This window comes from Oikopleura dioica, chromosome 1, assembly GCF_907165135.1.
Source record: "Oikopleura dioica chromosome 1, OKI2018_I68_1.0, whole genome shotgun sequence".
NCBI classification, from domain to species: Eukaryota; Metazoa; Chordata; class Appendicularia; order Copelata; family Oikopleuridae; genus Oikopleura; species Oikopleura dioica.
Genome location: NC_137291.1, coordinates 4,270,869 through 4,290,421, shown reverse-complemented (window position 1 = coordinate 4,290,421; position 19,553 = coordinate 4,270,869). Strand labels below are relative to the sequence as shown.

The 19,553-nt window shown below is 37.8% G+C and overlaps 2 protein-coding genes and 1 long non-coding RNA gene across 5 annotated transcripts; 2 read left to right on the top strand and 1 right to left on the bottom strand.

Annotated features, from left to right (window-relative positions):
* The first annotated feature begins 4,604 nt into the window (after window positions 1-4,604).
* On the top strand, window positions 4,605-6,111 carry LOC145711667 (uncharacterized). The gene is made up of 6 exons (XM_081789354.1): window positions 4,605-4,849; window positions 5,034-5,398; window positions 5,445-5,635; window positions 5,672-5,784; window positions 5,831-5,883; window positions 5,931-6,111. The coding sequence occupies exons 1-6, from the start codon at window positions 4,655-4,657 to the stop codon at window positions 6,109-6,111; spliced, it is 1,098 nt and encodes a 365-aa protein (XP_081645480.1). The 5' UTR covers window positions 4,605-4,654.
* Window positions 6,112-6,252: 141 nt separating this feature from the next.
* On the top strand, window positions 6,253-8,809 carry LOC145710890 (uncharacterized). 3 transcript variants are annotated; one of them, XM_081788601.1, is made up of 7 exons: window positions 6,253-6,354; window positions 6,512-7,507; window positions 7,556-7,902; window positions 7,949-7,981; window positions 8,249-8,312; window positions 8,356-8,515; window positions 8,556-8,809. In XM_081788601.1, exons 1-7 carry the CDS (start codon window positions 6,331-6,333, stop codon window positions 8,726-8,728), a joined length of 1,797 nt encoding a protein of 598 aa, XP_081644727.1. In that variant the 5' UTR covers window positions 6,253-6,330; the 3' UTR covers window positions 8,729-8,809. The 3 variants fall into 3 exon arrangements, with proteins under 3 accessions (XP_081644727.1, XP_081644726.1, XP_081644728.1); XM_081788600.1 differs by having other exon boundaries at window positions 7,553-7,902; XM_081788602.1 differs by lacking the exon at window positions 7,949-7,981 and having other exon boundaries at window positions 7,553-7,902.
* A 3,036-nt stretch (window positions 8,810-11,845) lies between these two features.
* LOC145711666 (uncharacterized) lies at window positions 11,846-12,619 on the bottom strand. Its single transcript, XR_014135199.1, has 3 exons — window positions 12,474-12,619; window positions 12,049-12,117; window positions 11,846-12,006 (listed from the first exon to the last, which is right to left on the bottom strand). It is a non-coding gene; the product is annotated as an uncharacterized LOC145711666 (long non-coding RNA).
* Between the last annotated feature and the right edge of the window lie 6,934 nt (window positions 12,620-19,553).

Sequence of the window (19,553 nt, the reverse complement as noted above, 5' to 3'; positions counted from 1 at the left end):
TTGAGGGCAACGAGGTTGTTAACTCTTCCAGTGTTGTCGCGTCTCTTCAGGAGTATCTGGTTAGCTTTAAGAGTAACTGGCTTGGTTGATGTGTTTGTCACTTTCGCTAGTTTCGTTGAGTTGTTGGGCGGCGAAGTTACTTCCACTCGGTTCTCGATCTTCTCGTAGTTGTTGAGATTCTCGAGTTTTTGTTGCTTTGACAGATTGAATTTTATCCACTTCGACTCACCCGGTTCGACTCGAGTGTTTGATGCGTATGAAATTTCACTGGGTTCTCGTACCATGTTATCCTGAGATTTGGTAGCGTTGATTTCCAGTGTTGGGTAACGATTCGGGGAGTTGAAAATTGTCATGTTCTGTAAAATCGGCATTCCAATTATAGCGTCGAATTGTTCATCATCTCGTAGTGGAACTAAGAATGCGGTAAAGTTTTTGATGGTTATCTCGTCGTTGAGGATGAGTGTGGTGACTTCGTTTGTGGAGGCCTTGTCCTTGGCGACTCCGGCTTGAATGTGCGTTTTTCCGATTCTCCTTGTCGGTAGTCCAGTGATGTTTGAGTTCACGACGTTGCAGTTGGATCCTGTGTCGATTAAGCCTCTTATTTCGGAATAACTGCCATTGTCTAATCGTATTTGCGCTGGAATAATCGGTAACTTTTGTGGGGATTTTGCGAATTTTTATTTGATTTTTTCTCTTCAGCTTGGGAAGGGCGGTTTCAGAAAGTAATTTTTATGTATTTTTATTTTCGCGGTTGGCTGCTGCTTCGGCATTCACGAGCCCAGTGGCCATACTTTAGGCAACGACGACACTGGTTCTTGTCAAGGAATTTGACTGTTCTCCATTGTCGGCTTCTCGAAGTTGAGCGGCTGCTTCTATCACCTCGTCCGTTGCGGCTCGAGTTTCTGTAGTCTCGGCTTTGGCTTCGGCGTCTGTCGTCTCGGCCTCTGCTGTTGGATCTTCCGTAGCGGCTTCTGCTGTTGTCTCGGTTGTTACTTCTGTTTCTGTCGTATCTGCCTCTGCTGCTTGATCTTCCTTGTCTTCCTCTACTGATGGATCTTCTTCCGTTTCTGGAGCTTGATCTGAATCGGTTACGGTATTCTTGTCGGCGTGAGTTGCTGCTCATGTAGTTCGATTTGTAGGTTCTTCTTGGCTCCGATTCCAATAGAATGTCACATAGGTCGTGGTATTCGTTTCGTTGGTTTTCGGATGAAGATTTTGAGATCTTGCTTCGTAGTTTGAAAAGTGGGGAGTTCTTGATTGATGATGGCAGCTTCCGCTCAAATATATTCAAGCATAACGCGAAGTTTGTTTGTGCGTTGTTGTCTGGATTGGCTTCTGTCACGAGCGTTAAGAGTTTGTCGAAACTGTATTTGGACGGCTTTTGAACTTGAAGGTTTGTGATGGCTTCTTCAATTTGGTTCGTATTTCGTTTATTAGACGATTCGATTGATGATAAGAGCTCATCGCTGGTGATTTCCTCTTTGTTCAAAATAAAGGTGTATGCGTTCTCTCGGTGGTTTTCAGCTAGTGCGGCAAGGATGGTACTTATCTTCTTGTCTTCGCTTGCTTTTGTTGCGGCTAAGAGTCGTTTAGCTATTTTCGACCACCTGCCGGGTGCGTCGTTTTCTCCTAGTTTGGGAAGATAGAGTGTTGAATCCGCAATGACAGGTTTGGTGTCATCTGATGCTGAGCTTTGGTTCACTTGCGCATTCTTGTTCATCTCTCTGAGTTGCTCAGTGATTTCATCGATTTTGCTGTTGGTGGAGCTCGATTCGACGTTTTCGGTGTTGGTGGATGCGTCAGTGTTGGTGGAAGTGTTTTCCATGGTCGATGTTTTGGCTTCCAGTCGGTTTCCTTGAGTGTTCGTTTTTGGTGGATTGAATTCGAGGATGTATTTATTGTTGAAATTATCTAATTCCGTTGGGGATAGTTCTTCTGTTGATTTTTGCGTGAAAGATGATGGAGCTCGTATATCCGCTTTAGCAGAGTAGTAGTCTTTTGCGGGTTTGTTGTCTTCCTTCTTGTAGATGGCGGTTGGGATCCAGAATAGTTTATTGTTTATCTGTACTTGGCTGACTTCGATGCAGTCGTAATCTTCGAGTTCGGCGAGAGCTTCACTTTTGCTTGCGGCTTTGTTCGCAATAAACGGTTTCAGTAGAGCTTCCCGTATTTTTTGGTTGATTTTTATAAACATAAACTATTGATCTTAATCCCTGCCTGAGCCATTCTTATCTCCGAGAAGGTGAGGTTGAAACTACCTGCCGAGCTCGAGAGAACTTCTCGGCAGAGTGTCTTATCCTTCTCGGCTTCCTTTCTCTTGCTTTGTCTCTGGTTTTGTTTTCTGGTTTTTCTGGTTTTCCAAATTGAAAAAGAGGGTTCTTTTTTCTTCAGTCACCAGTGTAGATGACTGGTGTGGGCCTTGCTAAGACTGAGGGACTACGGACAGTGGCCAAGCCTTTATGCGGCGGAGCAGCCACCCGCGGCGCAGCGGGGCAGCACCACCGCGGTGGAGGCTGCCGTGGAACGCGGCTGCCGCTGAGTGGCAATGCTCCTTCGCCCCGGCTCAGCCCCTGTCCTCACACCCTTAAATTGCTTTCGGTCAATTGTACAGTAATGATTTTACAGTAGTGAAACTACAGGCATGAATAAATAAAGCATTTAAATAGCCCAAAGCAGATTTATAATGGCTGAATGGATAATGCGCCATACTTGCTGCTGATAAATGGCCCATTGGGAGCACGAAAAGTCTCTTTAGCGCGAAAATATTCAAAAGCTTTCAAGTTAAATAATTATCACGTGTTAAAGCAAAGAGACTCAAGTAGAGAAATGAAAAAGGGCCGAGCAAAGTTTTGATTATCAATTCATTTTCAATAGATTTTCAGTTTTTTGACTCGAGAAAATCATAATTTAATGAGTCAACAAATCTGTAACTCACTCTGTACTTAACCCTGGGCAGCATCGGATTCGTGAATAAATCATCAGCAAAGCTACAGTACGCAGCATTGCACATATTTTTACCCTTTTTCATTTCTCTCGTATCTCACTTTTCCCGCTCAAAAAATGGACTGTCTGCATTTTGAAAAAGAAGAGAAAACAGGAAAACTCAACATGGAGAAACTGATCGGAGGCTTTTTGAAGGCAACGACTCTTGTTTTGGGATATTTGGACTTGTTGATTTTTCTTTTGCCATGTTGGAGGCAAAAAGATCAGGTGAAAAATGAACATTTCGAAAACCATAACTCGCGGAAATTGAGCGTTTGTATAGATTTTTTTATTCGAAAATTTATGAATTTAACTTATCGCTCGCTTTATCTAGTGAATTGAGAATCATAAATTTTTATTATTATCATCCATATTTTCAGACAAACACGAAAAACAATATCGACGTCTTCGAAGGCCTCTGGATCCGTTGTTTCAAAACCTTCCGCTCGGAAAACTACCAATGCTCAACAATCGACTCTCCTGTTCAAGAAAAACAACGATTCTTTTACCTTATCACTGTTTTACTGACATTTCTTTACAACTATCTCCACAATGGTCTTACGAACAAGATTCCCATTTTTTGGCTTCTTGGCGGATCAGGTGGGAAAAAAAGAGAAAGCGGACAGTTTTGTGTTTATTTATAGGAATTCTGTCAATGTGCATCTGTATATACGAGTGCGTCAATATTCTCAACGAGAAGGAAATCAACTGGTTCGGTAAAAATCTCATCACAACGAGAATAAAAAAAGTATTTTATTTCAGAAGATGCAATAACTCATCAGCTGACCTACGAGCCCGGGTTTTGCGTATTCATGTGTCTTTTGATAAGGTAAAACTAATTCATAGATGTTGAATGAGATATCTTATATTTCTAGCTTCTCGAAAATTGTTATTTCGATCATCGTCGGATATAGAAATTATGTAAGAAAGGAAACTTCTTACAGTGAAAATGTTCTTTTATAATAAAATATATTTGTCAAATCAGTTCGATCATCATCTTTAAATTTTCGAGAGCAGCTAAAACGTTTATAAGCTATGAATCATAGCCTATGATTCAAAAATACCCCGAAAAAATAATTTTGCTTTTTTAAAATTTTCAAAACAATTATGGTCCGCGCTTTTCTTCGGATTTTGGAATACAGTGAAACCCCAACTTAAGGCCACTTTTTGGATGACAGCTAATTTCAAAAGTGGCCTTAAGTTGGGTGATTCTCCAACTAAGTTGGATGACGCTAAAATTTTTCTATTTCTGGAGCAAGGGATTGAATCTGGCCTCGGAATATGGTACACAGGAACAGGGATTTTATTTTTTGGCCCATCTGCGAAACAGGGAACATGACAGAACTTTTTTCTCGTTATTATCATGTCTACAGACAGTTTCAACTATAAAAGTCTCTTTATAACATATTTGAAAGAAATTCCAAGAAAATTTTTACGAAAAACTAGTAAGATGAAGTTTTAGAACTTTTTGCAGGCAAAATTCTTACTTTACCTGTTTTCATAACTATCGATCGCATTTGAATCATTTCTTGTTTTAACAACCTCTCAAGAATAAATCAAACAAGGCACTTACTGTTTATTCAATGAGAGAATTCTCTGCCATTTACTGAATAAACTTTTCTTCACTTCTTTTCCCTCCGAAATCTTTTTCTTTCACTTTCCTAAAGTTTCCATGGGGTCGGGTTCGTCAGTCTGCAAGCCAAAAAAGAGCTATGAAGTTGAAGAAAGTGGGGCGGAAAAGAAAATAGAAGAGAAAGCGAATGCCCCGCCGCCGACAGAGACGCTCATTCAGGACAGAATTATAAGTGGAGTAGTTTTGGTGGAGAGTTATGGCTGCGAGACGCAGTTTTTGCCGGAAATCTGCAGGGTGAGTTGAGGGTACTACTTTCGATTTCCCAAAAGTCCGAATATGATCTTTTTGATATCAGAAATATGAAATGGTAAGATCAACGATTTACTGGTTCTGAGCTATTCAAGGCCAAAGTTGGGGAAATCGAAGGTGGTACCCTTAAGTTTAGAAAATGATTCCGGTGACTTATTGCCGCTTTTAGACATGCATCTCCAAATTCTGGCAGCTTTCGTCTCTCCATAATGAATACTTATCAAACAACTATCACAAATCACGTGATTCGGTCTCCAAACTCCAGCCGCAAGTCGACCTGGTCGGTGAAATTTCAGCACTCGTGAGACAATCAAAAAATGACTTGGAAAAGAATTTCATCTCCGCGATTGAAGGATTTTCCGGGGCTTTTGGCTGGTTTCAGGGAAATCCGGATCCAAGAGCAGCGAAGAATTTTGTGATGGAGAGTAAGAATTCTGGCTTGTACTTCTGGAACAGGATCAGAATCAATGAGCTGGAGGAGAGTCAGAAGGGAGAGGTGAAGAAAATTAAGGAAGAAATCGACAAAATTTTCAGGTTTTCGAAAATTTTTGAAGTTTTCTAGGGTTAATTTTTCTTGAAGACAACTCATGGCATATGCGTCATCTGAAAATCTTCCTTCGCAGGCAGAACAAGGGGCAACCAATTCGTCTCCTCCGAAAAAAGAGCCGGTGAAAAAACTCGAGGGCAAAAAATGGATCATCGAAAATGCTGAGGGGACCTGGGACTTGAAAGTCGAAATGGATCAGCGAGTGCACATCATCTCCTCTACCGGTTTGGGAGAAAAAGGGATGGTAAAAAATTGTTTAGGTGGTGGCTCGATAAAGGGAAAGTGCAATTCGATTTCTGTGGACAATTGTAAAAACTTCAATTTTGAGTTTGACTCGGTCATCTCTCAAGTGGAAATCATCAATTGCTCAAAGGTTTGTCATTGACTCGTTTTTTCTGCCAAAAACTTGGAAAATTTAGGTCGGAGGGCAAGTTAAAGAAGTCTGTCCCTGCTTATCAATCGACAGTAGCAAGTGAGGAAACTACAGTAACGAAAAATACAGTCAATTTATAATTTTAGCGATGTGAGATTTTTCATCAGCGATAAATCCAAAAACGTCGAAGTCGTCGTTTCTAGAGCCAAAGATTCCATGCTCCTGATCGAAGAAGCCGACGATTTCAACGAATACCCGATTCCAGAGCAGTTCAAAATCAAATATGAAAACCGAAAACTGGATGTGAAGCATGTCGATCACCTGTGAATAAAAGTGAATCAAGTCGTAAAAATTCATTTTCGTCATTCAAATTTTGTCCGATTTAATTTCGGTTTTCACTTCTGACAGCGCGTTTTACGACCGCTCGTATATTCTGGTTTTAACGAGCTTTGTTATTCAAAATCGGCAGTTTTTCCCGTAGCTCCTCATTTTTAAAACCAACTTGTCGGATCTCAGAAAAGCAGAGAGTCGCGAAAGGGAAAAGCGATGAGCTCAGCAGAAGAGACACAGGTACTACCATCTAAAGACGTCATAAAAGAGAGTTTTATTTGTGGTGAATAGCACCGGTGTGCTTACGCTTATTATGAAGAAATTAGAGAAATTGCTGCTTTTTTATGTTAATAACTTACTAACGAGAGAAATAACTGTTACTCATATTGTTCTTTAGAAACAACTAATGAATCGCGTGATCGAGTTAAACAAGAGCATTTGCTCTTTGATCGAGCTTCTTGGAGGCAAAGGAATTCCTATTGTTCTCGATCAAATCAATTCTGATCCTGGGCAGAAGAAAATAACTACTGAGCAAACCATCGAAGCTGAGACAAAAACAGAACCAGAGACGCAAACAGTTGAGGAGAAAGCTGAAAAAGAAGTAAATGATGAAGACGATTCCGAGGCTGAAAAAACGGTCACTCAAGAACCAAAAGAAGTATCTCAGGTCGAGCAGGAAGAAACGGATGAAAAACCTCAGACTGTCGAAGAAGAGACTGTCGCGGAAGAAACCCCAGCCGTAGAAGAGACTAAACCTGAGTCTACTGAACTCAACGAGCCCGTTACCATTGACTCCGAAGAAACCACTCCAGCTGAGGAAAACAAAGAAGAGCAAAAGCTTGAAGAAGAATCCTCTGAAAATGCTGCTCAGGATCAAAATGAATCCGTAACAGACCCAACGGACGCTGAAGTAACCGAAAATACAGATGCCACAACTACAAACGAGCAGGAAGCTTCACAAGATCAGCAATCCGGTCAAGACGAAACAAAGGACGAGAATCCGGTACAGCAGGAATCTGAAGGTTCACAAGATCAAGAGCAGGAATCAATTCAGGCTGATGCAAATCAAGATTCTGAAAATCAAAATGAGGAGACTCTAGCTGTTCCTGAACAAACTCAAGAAACAATAGAAACACATCCTGATGAGAGAACAACTCAGGATGAATCAGCGACAAATAAACCTGACTCACAAGAAGCAACGGAAGCACCAAAAGATGAAATTGATCAAAAACTCGACGAATTACAAGCAGAACTAGAATCGGACTCAACAACGACTCACGAGGAGACTGATTCTTCTCAAGTCCAGCAGTCTCAAGTAGCAGAAAACGAGGTAGAAAAAGTCGAACAAAAAGAGGCTGAAGACAACGAGGACTCTCAAGAACCAGTTGAAGAGGTAGATTTTTGTTGACGTTGAAAATATACATTTCTATTTATCTAGCAGTCAGCTGAAACAAGTGCTGTAAACGAACAAGAAACAACTGAAGCTGAAGTCCAAACAAACCAGACCCAAGTTTCGAGCGATCAAAATGATCAAACTCAAGAAACTAAAGAAACTCAGCAAATAACCAACGACTCTGTTCAAATCACTCAAACCAAACAGCAAGAAGATGATGATAACGAGGAGGAGGAAGAGGAAAGCAGCGATGAAGAAATCGAAGTAACAACGGCGCAAAAGACAGAAGTTCAGGCGAAAATCGATGAAGTGATTCCAAGCCAAGAAACATTGACGAAACAGTTTGAGAATATTGATGAAAATGACGATGGAAAAGTCGAGTTTGAACAAGTCGCGTGAGTATGCCATAAATTGACGCGTGAAATTATATGACATTTTTAGACGTCAGCTTTATGCTAGTTTAAAAGTCAAAGGGTAAAAGTAGTTTTTCGTAGTTTTCTTTAATATTCACGATCTTAGAATTTTTGATTCCGTAGTTCTCAGTTTTAACACCCCCTCCTATCAAGATGAGTTCTTACTTTTAACGGCCTGTATACCCTTAATTTTAATATCGACAGGTTATCCTAAGGGAAACGGTTTGAGTTCTTTGCCTGATTTGAAGCTTAAACTAAGGGTCTACCTAAGTTTCGGAAAAAAAGGAGAGGGGGGTCCTTAAGAAGTCGCCATTGAAATTTCTTTCAGGAAGGAAACATTTAAGTCCCTGTCAACAACAAAAGTCTCAGAAGAAACCTTCGTTGAAGCAATGGTATGATCCCAACAAAAATATAAATCCTAAAATCTGACTCAAGAAATACTACGCAACATACTGGAAAATGGACACGACAGACGGAAATATCTCCAAGGAAGAATTCCTCGCTTTTTGGCAAAAATTTTCCGATCTGTTGAACGAAATCGATCAAAATAAGGATCAGACGATTGTCGTCATCGAAATCACAAATTTTTTGAAAGGTAGCCAAACCCGTCGTTCTTTTTGCTTAAAAATTTCTAGCACAAGCGCAAAAACACAACCTGAAAAAAGCGGAGGACAACATCATGGTCTACGTCAACCAAATCTTCCGAAATCTCGACACGGAAACGGACACTGCTCTCAGTGTTTTGGAATTTATGATGGGCTATCCGATCTTTTTGAAAGTCCTCGAAGATTACAAACTTGAGCAATAACCACAATCCAACGATGACAAGTGCTTTTGCATGTTTCTACCCCGCTTTTCTGCTTCTAACAAAATACATGTCTACTCTTGATCTTCTTTTCGCTCGAGGCGCCTGAGGCAATTGAACTCGACCTGAATTAAAAAGGGTTGAAGAAAGACGGATTCTTATTTTATTTCTACTAAATTTTTCATCGTCATTTTAGCTACTATTAGCAGCTTGAAATATTGATTGGACGAAAAACCATAAAAGATTTTTCGAATTTTCACAATGATATATTTTCTTTATGAGTTAATTTGAGATAAAAAATATTCGAAATCTAGTGATCTTTCGTACTTTGACAGCTTTTAGCTTTGAAAAAGCAACGCGTAAACCAACAGAACCAGCATTCTTGTTCTCCAAATTTGATTTTCTGAAGATCTCTCTATTTACAGTTGAACTTGAATTCACGGAATAAAAAGGGATAAGTGCACTTTTGGCATAATGCCATTTTTTCCAATTTGGAAAAAATGCGTCAAAAAGAGCTAATTAGTAGGAAAAACCAGTATTCTTGGAATCTTCTTTAACTGATGCTCCGTAGTTGTTTCATCCGGCGCAGTTGCATCAAATTGATAAAAATCTAAATTCAGTCAGACAGGTTCGAAAATACTCAAGAGACATTTTATTAAAAATTTATAGGAGTTCATCAAGCTGCAATGATCATTCTTTCATTTGCTCGAAACTGAAAGACATATGTGACCCTTATTCAAAATGAATATTTTGTAATAAACATCCTGAATATTTTTATTTTCAACGAAGATTGCATCATTTACTCAGCTTTGATCTTTCAGTTAAAAAAGTACAAATGCTATTCTTTTTGTGTTTTTTTTTTTCAAAGACAAATTGTCTATTATAGAAGCGTACCTTTTTGTTCAAATTATACATTGAAGACGGACCCAGACCAGTTGCTGGAGCCGTTTTAAGGAGAATAAGTCCAGTTCCAACAGTCATAAAAAGCAAACTGACAATCAGGACAAAAAGGCGCATACTGACGCTAGGTTCAAAAAAGGTCGAAAAATTGGGACTTTATTTTTTTGATAAAAAAATGACCTAACGAAAATCGCTAAAAATTCTGAACCAAAAACAATGCTGCCTATTCGATTCTTCTGAACTTTCGATCCCTCTCTTGAACATGTTTTGTCTTGAATCCCACTTATGTTGACCTAGGCTCAAGTTATGCGCCATTTTATGAATAAAAAATAGAACAAAAAGTATCGTATTCCAAAAACTGGAGTTATTTTTTGCTGCGCGATCGGTTTTATCGCGAATTTTAAATACTGCTTATAAAGGATGCGTTAAAAGTGATTATTTATTCATTGCTAGTTTGCGGGCAAAAATTGAAAGGCCATTCAGACCAGCAAATTTTTAAGATATATTTTTGGCATTTTTAATTCGCTTTTATAATGTTAAAGCAGACAAAACGCGAAAAACTTTGGTGTTTGCCCGAATACACAAAATTTCACGATGATAAAAAAAATTGCGACAAAAATTTGCGACAAAAATCGCGACAAAAAACTTGCGACAAATAATTTATAAATAAATTACAAATAAATTATTTACAAAACCATTTGATCGAATAGATTTATCTGATTGGTCAAAAATTTGTCAAAAATTTGGTGAAATTTGTCGCAGTTTTGTCTCTTACTTAAAAGTTTCTTTTCCTTGCAATGTATCTCATTTTAGAAGTTTCTGTGAGAAATAAATTTGTGTGGTCATCTTTTTGAATGACATTGTCATGATCGACAATGTGACATTGTCAATGTCGATAAATGATTTTTTTCGACATTTTTCTGCTGAAAGACCAATTTTTTTAATTCACCAAAAAGTAGTTTCTTCACGAGTTCATCCCGTGAAGTTCACGGCCTGAACTCATTGTTAACTGTAATCTGGTTAAAAACAACTTGTTTGAACCTCTTTCAATAGTATCTAGTAGACTGATCATCCAGAAAAATTTCATTCGTTTCTTCGTTGTTTTCTTTGTTTTCTCTATTTTTTGGACTCAAAGTAACAATCGTCAAAATTGATGATGCCTCCGACATTTTCCTTTCGTTTTTTTCTCTACTTTTTTTGCGCACAATCGGGGCAATTCTTTTTCGGTCTGCATAATTGATCAGCAACACTAGCACCCTCGAACAATTTTAACTGCTTCGTGTCAGAAAGTAAAGAATTATTAATATTAATTGACCTCAGCTTTCAAAAGCAATTTTTTCTTATAAATATGGCTGTTTTCTCGGCTGTTTTTTTCAGTTTTTATTTTAATCAAAGGGGTTAGGGTAACAAGATAAGATTTTTTAACAAAAAAAGCAGGATGAAAATACGAAAATTCGGGTAAAACCAATTTTTGAAGTGAATTTTTGGATAACCAATAAGATTGCTTTATTTGGCCTACCGGCAAATCCAAACCCTTTCCGAAAAATCTGTTCCAAAAATTGGTTCTACCCCGAAAAATTGGGTAAAACGAATTTATGGAAGTGATTTTGTGGATAAGGTTTTTGATTGGCTGATAGGCCAAATAAAGCAATCCTATTGGTAATCAAATATGCACTTTCATAAATTGGTTTAAGCCGAAAAATCGACATGATCACTTGTTTGAAAGCATCAAAAAAGGATTGGAAAAATCAGAAAATCTCGTCATTCTCATTTCGTTGCCGATAAAACCGGGAATCCATGTTCGAATATTTCTTCTTCGGAGTTTTGATGGTCGAGACGTCGACTGCTAAAAAGTTTTTTCGAATCGAATTTATCAAAAAATCCTACCGTTTGACGCTGTCCTCGATAGATTGAGTCGATCGAAGATCTTGTTAAAAATCCAAAAACAGCTTCGACAAAAAACAAAAGAGAAATCATTTTGACCATGATGAAAAGTTTTTGTCGGAGAGAAAATGTAAATCATCCTCTGTTTGGATCAATTATATACAGAGGTAAAACGTCATATGCTCAGTGAGGATGTCATCCTATGAAAATGGAAAGAGAATTCCGGCTGAATTCCATTCAAAATCAAAAAAGCTCAATTTTCCGTCTGCTTTCTGAATTTATTAATGAAAATCTACGACGAAAAATTCCAATCTCACCCGATTTTTATCCGAAATTTCAGACTTGAAAAAGGGCTCTTTCGATTAAATAAAGTATATTTGCATAATAAACAGTATAATTCGTTAACAGTAAAAATAAGGGACTAAATTCTCGTTTCGTAAATGCCCCGTTTTGTCATCCGCCTTGTATCGCACTGTTCAATTTGTTCAGCATTTGCTCTAAAAAGAGGATTCCTGAGACTTTTGAGGATAAATATCTACCTTGATTTTTTCTTGGATTCATCGTCAGTTTGATACATGGCTTCATTTATTGTTCCAAAGTGGCGGGGTCTAAATCATTTTCAAAAAAACGGACACCAAAAAGCCGCTTGCGGCTTTGATCTGAAAAATAAGAGATAAGCCGCGATTTCGCGCGGCTTTTTTGATCTTATTAATGAAAGACAAAAAAGCCGCGTGAAAATTCTGAAAAAGAGCCGCGCTCTTTCCGGCTTTATCTATTTTAAAGCTTTTAGTCGCATTTAAGCGCGGCTTTACATTCTTTTTAGCTCGAAGCCGCAAGCGGCTTCTCGATCTTTTTGTTGAAGACAGAAAAAACCGCATTTTTGCGGCTTATCAGGCCCTTTCTGGCGCGAAGCCGCAGGCGGCTTTGTAAGAACGGAAAAAATTGACTTTTGCTTGATGGTAACCTGTTCGTAGAATTTCTCGGTTCGTCGACAAATGTCTCAAAGTCGAAATCGCGCTGTCTCTTCGCACAGCGCCAGGCAAAGAATGAGATGATAGCGATGATGACAAAAAGCGCGAAAAGAAAGGCTTCGTAGAGGTCCGAAAACATGAGAAAAAATAAGCCAGTGACCGTTTATGGCATATTGAGGATTGATGTCGCGATGTTCGTAAATTATTAAATCGAGGCGAATCATTAATGACAGACAGCGAATGGAAAAAGGGCTAACGGAGGAACTGTAGTGGACAAAACAGCTGTCGAGGGAAATTATTGATTCAAAAAAAGAGTATAAGGGGAAGATGTCAGGAACCGACGAAAAATCCGGACAAATTTTTCGCGAAAATTTCAGCCAATCAGAAGACCGGATTCGGCTAGCCGGCCAATAAGCAGCCGAGTAGCCGCCAACGCAAAGTTTGTCGGTTGGTGTCAGGAACCGACGAAAAATTTGGACAAATTTTGCGTGGGCGATTACTCGGCTGCTGATTGGCCAGTTAGCCGAATCCGGGATTCTGATTGGTTCAAAATTTCCCTGCAAAATTTTCCGAAATTTTTTTGTCGGCTCCAGACACCTCCAACAATTTGTCGAGATTTTTGTCGATTCGGGACACCACCCCTAAATAAGGGTATCAAGGGCTTATTTGAAACATTTTGTGAGACTCTTATCCTTTGAATTTGATATGAGTTGGTCCAAAAGCATGTTCTTTTTCAGCAATTTTAGTCGGCGTTTCTCGATCAGAAAAATCCTCTTGATTACTATCGTCTTCTCTTATAAAATCAAGGATCATTCTGATTTTGTTCTGACTGAAAGAGCATTTTTGAAGATTGCGAAATGGGGTATTTTAAGATCACTTTGCTGAAATTATTCAAAAAGGTTTTTAAATTCGGACCCTGCCTAGAATGCTTAAAAGGTTGAGTCGTTTGTTCCCTCGATCAAGTTTGCTGGATGATGATTGCGATGTTTGGTTCGTAAAGGCGCTCTCTATTGCTTCCTCATCCATAAACTACGATCCATCGTTTCGATGTCTAAAACAGCAAAAATTTAATGATTGTTTTTTAAATAAAATTTTCTTTTTTAACAATTTTTATAACAGATAATTGGCCTTATGAAGAGTAAATATAGATATACCCTTATTTCCGGCTGAAAATAAATTGTTAAAAAGGGGTCGATTTTGAACCCTGTACCCTTAAATTATGCCCGATCGGGAAGGCTCAACGAAGATCTAATTAATTTGATTTTAATATATAAAATATTTAATATATATTTTATATTAATTTAATAATTAGCTCAGCAGTTTTTCTCATAAAAATAAGGGTGTCTCTCCGTCAAAAAACTCGGTTAAAAATGATCAGTTAAATTTTTTTTTCATTCTGTTAAAAAGTTTCAAAAAGTCCACAAATCATGTGTCTCTTCAGCTCCTAATCAAATCCTGTCCAAGGAGCTGTTTCTTTGAAGAAAAAAAGTAAACAAAGCTTTATCTACATGTAGTGTCTCTGTCTTAATTAGCCTCAACCCAGCGCTTGAAAAAGTATTGATCATTGTTCAACAAGCGGATTTGCTCATTTTTTCTCTATTTTTTTTTGGTAATAAGTTGGGAAAAAAAAGGCAAGGAGGGATCAGAATCAGTTCCTTTTCGGCCTCGAGAGGGATCGATTTTTGTTTCACTTAGGCGCGGGAGGAATATCTAAGTCTTACTCAATCGCATATAATAACTTTTTCAACGGCCAAAAATTAAGGGCATAGCCATCGTTTCACACACCCTAATTTTTTTGAATAGCGGGAAGGAAAAGAGAAAAATATGCGACCAATAATTCAATTATTCCAAAAAAACACCTGACTGAAATCTGATTGGCCAACCGGCCTTACTCGGAAATCTGATTGGTCCAAAATTTGAAGAAAATTCTCACATTTTTTCTCGATTAATTTTGCTTCCTCAAAAAAAAAAGAATTTCTTTTAAGGTTTTGCTTGGAAAAAACAATTGTTGAAAAAAAACAAAAAGTAAGATCAAGTCTCCCGCTGAGTTGATCTCGAGAAATCTCAGCGGGGCTTCCCTTATTTAAGATTGTGAAATCATCGATGAGTATTTTTTTCTCTTTTTTTTATCCGATTTGATACGCGTTGACAGATTTCTTCACGATTGTCTTCATTCTTGACAAGAAGCCTTGTATAAAACCAGCTCGAAATAATGATGAAGGGTCAGTTGTTGAAGAATATCAGAAATGTTTTTATAGCAAATGAAAGGAGTTTCGAAGGTGCGGAGAATACTAGTTTGTGATGGGATCGACATATTTTTTTAATATTTTCAAAATAAATAATTGGTTAATTTGAAAAAAAAATATCAATTATCAACGTCAAATTTCAAGGATGCTGTCTGGAACCGACAAAATAATTCGATAAATTTTGCGTGGGCGGCTCCTTGGCTGCTGATTTGCCGGTTTGCCGAATCCAGCCTTCTGATTGGTTAAAAATTTCAGCGCAAAATTTGTCGAAATTTTTTGTTGGTTCCAGACAACTCCCCGAATTTCATCCCAAAAAGCGCGACCTATTTCGTCCTGATTTTCCAAGGCATCACAATGGGCGCCAGCCAAGTTCGAAAATACCTCCGCTACCGGACCAGCTTCGTCAAGCAAACTGGCGAAGCTGACGCTCGTTTTCCCAAGCTCCAAATTTGCTCTTCCAGTCTTCACTCTCGCAAGAAAATCAAAGAGAATTACCCTTATTTGCCAAAACTAGCGCTTGACGAGTTTTACGGAAAGTCAGTGAATATGTACGCGGCGAGAAGACATCATCACGAGGCGGATTTTAATATTTCGACGATTAAATTGTCCAGAAATTTGAACTGGACAATGCTTGACAGTATTGATCTTCGAGAATTCATCAGCTCCACAACGCCGGAATACTTCATCGCGACATGCAAAATTGAGCTTTTCGACTGCCGAACATTTTGGCGCCAAGTTCAAACCTTCCACGGCTCTTGCATCGCTGTGAGTCCTCCTTGATTTCAACGAATCAGCGTTATTTAGCTGAATGTAACTGAAGCTCTTTGGCAGCATTACTTCCTCCAGACTGGAGACAGTAAATCAATGGAAGAATTTGAGAAGAGCTTTTCCGAGTAATATGGATTGTTCGATTTTCTTAACGAAAATTATAGGACGCTGAAATACTGGAGTAATGTGCGACTTACTCTTGCTTTTAACCGAACAGATGTGACAAATGTAAGTTTTCAGTTGCAATTTTGACCCGAAAATTTGGCCCGAAAAAATTTTGCCCGAAAACTTGGTCTGAAAAAATTTGGCCCGAAATTTTTGGCCCGAAAAAATTTGCCCGAAAGTTTGGCCCGAAAATTTGGCCTGAAAGAATTTGACCCGAAATTTTTGACCCGAAAAATTTCCCCGAAAATTTGACCCAATAATTTCGCCCAAAAATTTTGCCCAGAAAATTGACCCGAAATTTGGTCCGAAAATGGGATCATGCGCGAGAGGTCGACTCTGGGATCTGTCACAGTATTGAGTCATTCTTATATTTTCAAAGGGTTGGAGCGCTATCAAGTGGCCTCTGTTCCTCCAACTTGCCCATGACGACGAAGAATACGCATCATCAAATACATATGCAATGACAGAAGATCTAATCCCTGTCCTGAAAGTAGTCACCACGGAAATCGAGCTCCTGGGACATCCCTTTTCCGAATGCATCTCAGAAAGCAAAACAAAACAAATTTACGGTAAGCAATCGAAAAACTCAAAATATTTCATTTCAAGATCATTCAAAATGCATTCACATGGGAATGATCGAGAAAATCATCCGGACCTGCAAGTGCCTGCCCAATTATCTTAGCCAATTTGACTCGGTTTATCAATGGGAAAAGCGGCGAAATCGAACTGTTGATGGAAGATATTGTACTTTTAGCGATCATGCCAGATGCATCAGCTTTGTTTCCAGAGCTGAACCGGACAAGGCAAGCTTTTTTCGGGCCGAAAAAGCGATTTTGATTTTGAAACTTTAGAAATGCAAGAAAAAATGTCATACATTCAAAAAGCATGTAGAAACAATTCGATATAAGGGGCCGGAGAGCCTCAACAGCGTCATGTTTTCAAAAACAGGTCGTAATTTTAAGGGGGTCGACCTCCATAATTTCATCTTTTTAGCTGTGAAAATCAACCCAGAAGACACGGAACTAGTCTCAATCGATGAACCAGGCATGTCTCTTGTGAGCATCAATTTGGATCTAAAAAAGCCCCCTTACGATAAAAACGTCGAAATCCCAAAATACAAGATTGAAGATCTCATGGCGGATATTGGCGGAATGCTGACCTTGTTCTTGGGACTGACGATGGTGGAGATCGGACAGGGGCTGATTTTTTGCATCAAAAAGGCGATCAAGGTAAAATTCAAAAAAAAAAAATTCGAAAAAAAAATACAAAAAAAAATTTCAAAAAAATAAACACAAAAAAATTTTTTTTCAAGAAAATTTCACGAAGGAGAAAGAAGAATAAAGTCCTATTTTCAATGCGAGATGGACAAAAAAGTAATGTCCAAATTCATGTCAAAAAAATTTGATTTTTTAAAATAAATTTCAAATTTGTGTTTTGACGATATTTATTGTTGGTTTTTTTTTATTTCCATCGATTTTGAAGAGATTTCATCATTGACATTCGACAGGTCGGTATCATCAAGCATCTTTGAGCGACTAAAAACGAATTGTTAAAAAAACGAAAAAAATAGGATAAAACCTGTGAAGCGAAGGGTTGATAAAGAAGGCATAAAGCGATAGGTTCCTTCAAGATCGACGAGATCATGATCCGAAAAGCCCCCGTCTCTGGTAATCAATTCCATGGCGAATATACCCGAAAAACTGAACAAAAAATTGATCAAATTCATTTTCCCTTTTTCTGCGAAGTGTAAATTGGTAGACTCTGGGAAGGGAATTCGATTTATATAACATCGAAAAGAGTTGACGCAGACATAACAGAATGTAATCGGATAAGACTGCAACACGCTCTAATGTCAGTTTGATCAAATGAAGAGTGAAATTGGTATAATGACGTGATCAGCTACGAAGCAGACCGGGATAATCCCAATTGATCGCAGTATGCAAGAGCATTTTTCCAGTGAACCTTGGTTTTTCATCGTTTTCAGAACGGTTCTTCGCGAAAATAGGATGATTCATCAAAAGTACTCTCGCTGAAAAATCTGTCTAAAAATTCATGGAATTTATATATTGAACTACAAATCCCATTAATCCCATTTTAAAATCCCGATGCTTATCAGGCCGGCTAAATTTGATGATCGTCAATTATTAAGTTAAATCATTTCGTAAAAAATAAATTATAAAAATGTTTTTTATTCTAATAGCCATAATATAATTTTATGAAAGAAATAATGATAGCTGAAACTAAATCATAATTGGCATATTTTTTAAAATATGGATCCCATTTTATATATTAAATTACATAATAAAATAAATAAAATGATTATCAGAAAAATTTATATTGTGAAAAAAATCAGAAAAAAAAGATTGGAGAAAAACACATTTTTGAAACAATGATTTTCCAAAAACTCTTGGATACATAAGCCGAAAATGTTTTGATTAAATTTTATTGGACTTCACAAGATGAGGAATTTCGATTTATTAGATTAAGTAAAGCTTGAAATCGCAAAAATAAAATTGAAAAATACGCGCGGACTTTACGCAATGTGCCGCGCGTTTGAGGGAGCTCTAGCGCCGGTTTTTCTGATTTTTCGCGATCAAGATTTTTTCCTGATAAGGAATCTTTCTAGAGATTTGCGGCGAAAAGAGATGATTCACGATGGAAAGAGACACAATCGACTTGTAATTGGATTAATTTTTTTGTTAATTTTGACGTTTGTTTATCAAATTTTATTTTTTGAAGAGAAAAAAATTGTTTCCGGGGCAGAAGAATATGATAAGGAAAAGGTTCAAAAAAAAAAATTTTTTTTTGCTTTTTTGAAAAAATTTTTGAAATAATTTTTAACTTTTAAGAATTTTGAAATTTTAAAATTTTTGTAATTTTTAAAAGAATTTTGAAAATTTGAAATTTTTGAAAAAAAATTTTTGAAAAAAAATTTTTGAAATTTGAAATTTTTGAAAAAAATTTTGGCTTTTGAAAGGAAAAAAAATTTTTGTGACAAATTCGGACAAAAAAATCGAGTTTTTGCATTTCCATTTGGAAGAAAATTAAAAATGCCGAACTTGTCAAAATAATGAGCGTTGAATGTCAATCATGCCAATTTATCCATGTTCTTTTTGAACCTTTTTGAAGCTAGAAGCGGAAAACGAGCTTCTCTCGGCGAAAATCCTGTTAATTGAAAAAGAGCTTTCGCAGCGAGAAGCGGACTTGAGCAGCGATGAGCGTACTATTTCCACGTTGCGTGACCAAATCGACTTTCTCAAAAATAACATCGGCGTGGAGGAGCTGTTAAAACACAAGGCGGAGAAAGAAGTTTTGGGAAGAATGAACCGCCCTCCTTTTCCGAAAACGCTGACGGACGAAGAATGGGAAAAAATCGAAGAAGACGACGAAATCGAAGCAGAAATCGAAGAAGTTTTCGAAGACGAGGACGATTTCGATGAGTCATCTTCGTCAGATATTCCTGAAAATTGTCCGCTGAGTGAAAAATATACAGAAAAAGAATTCAGCCTTGACCCTTTGAAGGCGAAATATCCAACGAGAAATGACAAGTTTTTAACGACGGTTTTGATGAATGGGCCGAACAATCAACTTGTTGGACTGAGGGAGACGATTTTTATGGCAATAAAATTGAATCGCTCGTATATTCTCGTAAGTGAATGTTGTTAAGGACTCCCCGTCAGCTCTTTTCGAAAGATCTAATTTCGGAATTTTTAAATTTTGACCCCGGAAATGGATTCTACAGGTCAAAAAACGATTTCGAGGCCTCATTTTTTGGGGGTCTATCTCGACTCTTACACACTAAAAATCGCATTAAAAAATTGGACTTTTCGCCGAAAATTGACAAATTTGCCCTAATTTTGGCAAAAATATTGATTTTTCATGGTCAAAACTTCT

Coding starts and splice junctions, on each gene's coding strand:
- LOC145711667 (XM_081789354.1), top strand. CDS start 4,655: ATGGGGTCGGGTTCGTCAGTCTGCAAGCCAAAAAAGAGCTATGAAGTT. Junction 5,399..5,444: donor GAAATCGACAAAATTTTCAG/GTTTTCGAAAAT, acceptor TTTTTCTTGAAG/ACAACTCATGGCATATGCGT. Junction 5,785..5,830: donor AAATCATCAATTGCTCAAAG/GTTTGTCATTGA, acceptor TGGAAAATTTAG/GTCGGAGGGCAAGTTAAAGA.
- LOC145710890 (XM_081788600.1), top strand. CDS start 6,331: ATGAGCTCAGCAGAAGAGACACAG. Junction 6,355..6,511: donor GCTCAGCAGAAGAGACACAG/GTACTACCATCT, acceptor ATTGTTCTTTAG/AAACAACTAATGAATCGCGT. Junction 8,313..8,355: donor AAACCTTCGTTGAAGCAATG/GTATGATCCCAA, acceptor ATCTGACTCAAG/AAATACTACGCAACATACTG.